Here is a 6,561-nt window from a genome sequence, read left to right on the forward strand (position 1 = left end):
CCCAAGGTGAGACTTGGGCAGCAAGGCCACAGTCTCCTGAGATCAACAAGGGATTGGCACCCCCAGCATTTATTTGTCCTTGAGCTGGAACATCTTGGCAGGTGCAGAAACAGGACTTTTCTTTAAAACAGATCACTGGGGTGAGGGCAAGAGATTGCTGAGGCCCAGAAACAGGAACTTGAACTTCCTGTACCTTAATTAGCCATCTAGTCCCAACTTCCTTGCAGAACCCAGGAATCCCAGTCCCCAGTCTCTTTTCCCTTCCTAGACCGTTCCAAGATTCCAGCCCCACCACCCTTCCACCGACCTCTTCTTTCCTGCCTCCAGCTTCCCTAAACCCTAAGTGTTCCGGTTCCCAGTCACACCTCCTTTCCTTCTGGCTGGGGTTGGCCTGATGCTGGCTGCTTGGCATTCTGGGAAGACCTGCTGCCACTCTCCCTCTTTGGGGCAGGTACAGACAGGTCCAGGCTACAGCAGCTGCATCTTCCCCAAACACCTCACAGATTCAGACTCTCGCCTCGTGCTGGAGTCCCAGTTGTCTGCCTCCAGTCAAGTTCCTTTGTTGGTCTTTAGAATACATCCAGTGTCTTGTACTCCACCTCCCCTTCCCCGACAATCTTCCCAGCCCATACATTCTGTCCTATCCTCCATCTTCTCCTACACTTCACCAAACGCCAGTCCTCTTCAATCCAATTTCACCTTAGTGGGGAGTGTCCTGGGTTCAGGAGCCGGATAGATAATCCTGTCCCCACCCCAATCCAGGTTATCTACAAGGCTGAGCCTCAGTTCTGGATCTTCTGTCATCTTCTGGTTGCCCTAACAGTCTCAGTTGTAAGCTTCTATTCCCACCTCTTTGGGTCCATTGATTGCAATCTCTTCACTAAGACCTTCCCTGAGGACCTAGGCATGCCAGCCCTAGCCACAGGTCAACCTGGTATCCATCTTCAACCCCACATTTCACCAGAGACCAGTCCCCCGGGGCATCCTGCTCCAAAGAGAGAAACAAGCTAGGACAAACATTCTCTGCATGCACCCTCCGCCCCTGCCCAGCCCATCACTTTGGAGAAGACTCAGGTGACCCACTCAACCCAGGCCCCATTTCTCCCCAGAGCACTTAGGCATCCCCCTCCCCATATCAGCTCATGACCAGACTCAGCCCTTGCCAGGAACCCAGGCGTCTTAGTTTTCAGTTTCTTTTATCGTCTCACACCGTCTCCTAGATGTCTTGTTCTCCAGCCCTGGCTGCAGTGACACTCTAAATGCAGGAGACCCAGGGGCAGCAACTAAAAGAGAAAGCGAGAGGGGGCGAGGAGCCGCCAGGACGCCCCCTTATGGAGCCCTGGGTGCCCTGGTCCCCCCTCCTCCCGTCTTCACCTGCTACGGGCTCCGCCCCCGCTCCGCCTGGGCCGGCCTCTGCTCCTCCCCCGACTCCTCCCCCCGTACCCCCAGCCGGACCAGAACGGCCCCCGGGACAGAGCGGCGTGGAAGCCCGGGCACCTGGGTCCCCAGCATGATCCTCGGTGAGTGGGCTCTACGGCTCCAAGCTCCAGGCTCCTGGCTCCCTCTCAGTAGGTCACCCTCCCCAACCTCCCGGCACCGCGGTGACTGCTGCCGCCCGTCAGCGACCGGTTCCCCCTCCCCCTTCATCTGGCTCCACATCTGGGGTCCTCTCTTCCCAAACCTGCCGCTTCTCCTGGCAATATAAGGAGTGATAAAGGGGCAGGCAGAGCCGAGTGAGACCCCTGCCCCATAATGAGAACATTGCGTATTCATGAGGCTCATGAATATTATATGACAGTCTATGGGAGGCTGGGGGAGGGGGCTGGTCCTGACCTGGTGGAGTTGAGGGGAAGGTTCTGACCCGTCCACCCCACCCCCACCCCCATTCCCAGCGCCTTCCCCCACCCTTAGATCTGACACTCCGACATCCTTCTGGGCCCAGGATAAGAGGGAAAGGAGGAAGTGGGGGCTGTCGGGGAGTGGAGGGAGAAGATGGTGGGTGTAGCTTCGGGAGGTGTGTGTGTGGTGAGAGGTGGGGGAACCTGAAAGCTGGAGATAAGGGGGCTGAGGAGAAGAAGGGGTGGGAAACTGTCTATCCCAGGGCCCTGCGGTTCAGATCCTGTCTCCGCAGCCATCCTGCCCCAACACGCCGAGACCTGCCCCTCTCTCCCTGCTCTGGCTGCCTGGGCCCTTCTTTCCCGGCTTCCTTCTTCTTCCTTCTTCCCCCACCCCATCCCCACCCCTGCCTTGAGGGTGGCGGGCACTAGGAGAGGAAGGGGCAACAGAGAGAGTAAGGATGGGGGAAGGGAATTCCCCTGGGGCTCTGACAGCCCTTCAGCCACTGCCACCCCATCCCCATGACCTACATCGGAAGGGAGCCCCCAGGTGGTGGAGGAGAGGGATAGAGGAGCTGTGTGCTGGACTCATCAGCTGGGCTCCCGCCCCTGCCTCCAACTAGTACACAGGCCTGCTCTGTCCTCTGACCTCTGACTTCTGCCCTGGCTAGGTGGGTTCCTGGACTTGTTTACTGGTGGGAGCCCCCCCAACCAGGCCCTGCCCCGCACTGGGGACGCCAGCTCCATGATGGTGCCTCAGAGCTTGCCTGGCTCCTGCCTAAGCACTCGACTCTTTGCCTCCTCGGCCCTTTTGCTTTTCATCTCTCATTTGACCCCTGTCGACTTCACTCTAATGGCCTTTCCTCCCTTCTGCACACCTTCCGCCACCTCTTTCTCTCCCCTTACTGAATCTCCTCACCACTTTATACCTGACCCCCTCCACCTGGCACTTCATCATATCTATTACACGAATGAAGGAATGGATGGTTGCCTGCCTCCTTCCCAAAAGTATCTCTAGCAGGAAAGAGATTCTCCCTCATCTATGAAGATTACCCTAGAGTGACCCTCACCAACACACCTTGGACTCGGGTCCCCAGAGCACAGGCTCCACATTCCTCCAACCTCTGCAATCCCTGTATGCTGGCCCCACCCGGGACATGGGCCCCACCCTGGGCAAGGCCCCACCCAGGCATGGGCCCCAAAGGCAGCATCATGCTTGCCCAGAACAGGCTAGTGTGAGCCGTGCACCTCCCCTGGTCAGGGACCTACTCAAGCCTGGTCAAGATCCCACCACAGGGAGAATGCCTGGACCAACCAAATGGACTCCCCAGCTTCCTGGAAGATACTGTAAATAACTCTTCTTGTGCCCAGCCCACAGAAGGGTGGGAAACCTGGCAGCCCACACACCTTAGCCCTCTTCGAGAAAAGGAGAGAGGGAGGAAACTGCCAGCTTGGGCTCAGGCTCCACCCTCAGGGCCCATACCAAGTTTTCAGGTTATGAATGCTGAGGTCTACTGAGTCCATGTGCATGGCGGCCCTCCCCAGCAGATGAGGCCCAGCCTGCCTGCTCAAGATCTAAACTGTGGACCCAGATTTAAGGAGGTGGTTCTGGGCTCAGATTCTCTGTTCTAAGTCTTTTTTACTGTCTTCTCCAACTGGGCCCCTAGTGTGGTAAAGGGGGGGAAGGCCTTGAAGCCCTTTCCTGTCAGGTTGTGAAGTTGTCCCTGGGGTTGGTTTTTCCTCTCTTCCCATCCTGGCCACCTCTTTCCTTTGGCCCTGTCCCTACCCACATCTTCCCTGGGGTTTTAGGATGATGTTTCATAATCATCCCCTTGTTGCTTTCATCTTTGACTTCAAAGACTTCCATCCTTCAGCCTGCCTCTTGCCAAGATGGAGGAAATTGAGGTAGAAAGGGATATTGACATGAGACTTAGTCAAGAAGGAAAGACCTAGGGATTCAAGGCTCTCTCCTCAACCCCCAATTTTACGCAGTTCTGGGGAGGAAGAAGAGGCCAAAAGGCCTGAAAATAAAGGGAGATGGATTAGAGATAAGATCCCAGCCCAGACTCCAATCCAGTTTCTCCCTTGGCCCCAGAGTCTAATTTCTAATTCCATTTTAACCCAGTGCCAACCTCATGCTTTTTGCCACCTTGGGCCCTAACACAACCCTATCTATCTAATCTGAATCTCATCCTGACCCATTCTCCAGACCAACACCAACCACAGCCCTACCCTAACGTCTTTCCTGGCTCCTGTTCCTACCCAGACTCTACCACTCCCTGAGCCAGCTCAGAGCAGATGTGCCCATTCTTTACCACAGGGGCTTGAAGTCCCAGACCCCACCTCAGATAGCCAAGAGTCTGGGACTCTGACCTGGCCAGAACTTCTGGGGAAGAGAGGAAGGAAAAGACTAGGCCTCAGTGGGATGGAAGGAGTCAGCTGTGGTTTGGTGCAGGATGGGAAACCTGAGCAGGATCAAAGTGCCTAGGGTTAGGGAGGGCACAGAAATGGACAGATGGACATCCATCCAAAGGTTTGACAGTTTACTCCTCTAAAGTTCATTGGGAACTGTGTTTAATAAAGCACTTGGCAGTTCCCCACAGAGCTGGGTGGGGCTCTATCCGCTGGAGGTAATTACTCTAATGAGCTACCCTCTGGAGTGGCCCGCCCCAGCCAGGCCCCAGCTCCTCCCTGTCCTGCCTAACCTGTGCCACACACGCACACACACACACACACACACTCCAGTTTGCTCTCTACTCCGTCCTCCAAACCTGCCTGAAGCCCTCACCTAGCCAAATGTCAGAAGCCCTGGATTTCCTACCTCATTTCCTGCTTTCCCAGAACCTACTGTATTCCTGCCTTTTTCTCCTCTCACTAATCTACCCAGAAACGTGTAGTGCTGGAAAGCCCTATTTCTGGAGCCGGACAGACAGGTTCAAATCCCTCACTAGCTGTGTGAACTTAGTCAAGTAACTTCCCCTCTCTGAGCTGATTGTCATCACCTATAAGATGAAGATGAATTTATTTAGCAAACATTTGTTGAGCTCCCTTGTGGCATGCCAGTACTTTACATGGATTTGTTCAATCCTCTCAACAACTCTACAAGGCAGATACTGTTGTTCTCATTTGACAAATGAGAAATGAGACTGAGAGCGTCTAAGCTAGTGAGCAGTGGCACCATCGCCATCCACAGAGAGACTGTGTATGTAAAGTGACATATAGTAAGCCCTCAAAAAGTGGCACCTACTATTATTCTGAGGTGGGGGAGGGAACTGAGGCTTGGGCTACCTGAAACCAAGACCCCTGCTTCTACCCACTCATCCCATAAGCTGCTATTTGCCCCTCTCCCCACCTCAGATCTCAGAGTAGAATGGACCCAGAAATCTGGGCAGACAAATGAATCTCCAATGGCCCACCTTGCTTCCTTCCCTCACTCCATCTTCCTTTCACCCCTTCCTCCCACTTCCCCTTCCCTCTCCACCCCTTTATCTCACCCCACTCTGCCCCAGGGCTCACGTTAGAAGAAAAGATAAGTTGCTGGCCATAGGAAACTGAGTGGCTGCTACCTGTTTTCCTCTAATCCCAGTAAGTGCATGAAACTTGCTCTCCCCGTCCTCTCCTTGAGCAAGATGGAAGCCTGCTCTCAGATCTCTGTTTCAGAGTTAGACTAGAGCCCTTTGGGGTTATGTAGCAGAGACAGAATTTGCTACAGAGTGCAACTGATCTTGATTTAAATCTCAGCTCTGGTACTTATAAGCTCTGTGATCAGTTTCCTCCTATGTCAAATGGAAAGTCGTCACTACCTCAGAGCTTAAATGTGATAATACTTGGAATTCATTACCTGGCACATAAAAGCTCCTCAGTACCTTGCCTTTTCCAGAAGTTGGCTCTCTCCTCTGAGCTGGGTCCTTGAGAGGTAGGGACCTAGATAGTCTAGAGTTCTGGAAAGGGTCAAGGAGCTGAGCTGCTGCCGCTGGTGCCCTGGGGCGGGGCAAGTGCCAGCCCCAGACCAGCTGCTAAGGGTGGCTGCTGGGTGCCGAGGACTCTGGGAGTGCTCAGGTTTCTCTCACCATTCCTGATGCCACCCGGGGCTCATTAAGGTTGCCCTGGTCTTGTGTGCCAGGCAGGAGGGAGGTGGGGTGCAAAGAAGAGAAGCCATGAGGGGACAGACCAGGAAGGGGAGATGGCCGAACTGCTCCATCAGTCTTTCTCTTCTCTCTCCCTGTCTTGTTCTCTATGTTCTCTGTCCTTTGGTATTTCTATCCTAGTCTCTAGTTTTGTGTCCAGCTTTTCAGCAGTATCTTTGTTTTTCTCTCTCATTTTATACTCTCTTCCATTTCTCTATTGTTCTTTATTCTTTTCTCTCTGTGTCTATGTCCCTTTTCTCAGTCACTGATTTCCGCTTCTGTCAATCCTCACTATTCTCTCTCAGTCACTCTTGTCTGTCTGTCTGTCTGTCTGTCTCTCTTCCTCCTCTCCCCCCTACCCCATCCCAGCTCTGAAGGAATGGATACACAGGGTGTACAGACTCCCAGATGCCCAAAGGCCAAAGCCAAGCATCCTGCCCTTTTTCTTCAACCCTTAGACCTTGAGCCCAAACTCCCTGCAGCCTTGACCCCTTTCTGCCTCAGGCACCCTGGCCACCCAGTCCTAGCAGTGGACAAAAGAGACAGACCCCTTCAGACCTTTCTGGACCAGCTCCCTGCCCCCAGCTGTGCCTGAGCCC

The 6,561-nt window shown here is 54.1% G+C and overlaps 1 protein-coding gene across 4 annotated transcripts in view; it reads left to right on the forward strand.

Annotated features, from left to right (window-relative positions):
• The first annotated feature begins 1,418 nt into the window (after nucleotides 1-1,418).
• The window catches only part of ZNF385A (zinc finger protein 385A), a 20,209-nt gene continuing 15,066 nt past the window's right edge, over nucleotides 1,419-6,561 (forward strand). For 2 of the 4 annotated variants that reach the window (XM_039862262.1, XM_039862265.1), the window contains exon 1: nucleotides 1,419-1,520. In XM_039862262.1, coding sequence (XP_039718196.1) covers nucleotides 1,511-1,520 — 10 coding nt within the window. In that variant the 5' untranslated portion in view covers nucleotides 1,419-1,510. Of the gene's footprint in view, nucleotides 1,569-6,561 lie in introns of all 4 variants that reach the window. The other 2 variants (XM_039862261.1, XM_039862263.1) reach the window with 1 other exon arrangement.

This window comes from Pteropus medius, unplaced genomic scaffold, assembly GCF_902729225.1.
Source record: "Pteropus medius unplaced genomic scaffold, Ma_sr-lr_union100, whole genome shotgun sequence".
In the NCBI taxonomy this organism is placed as follows: Eukaryota; Metazoa; Chordata; class Mammalia; order Chiroptera; family Pteropodidae; genus Pteropus; species Pteropus medius.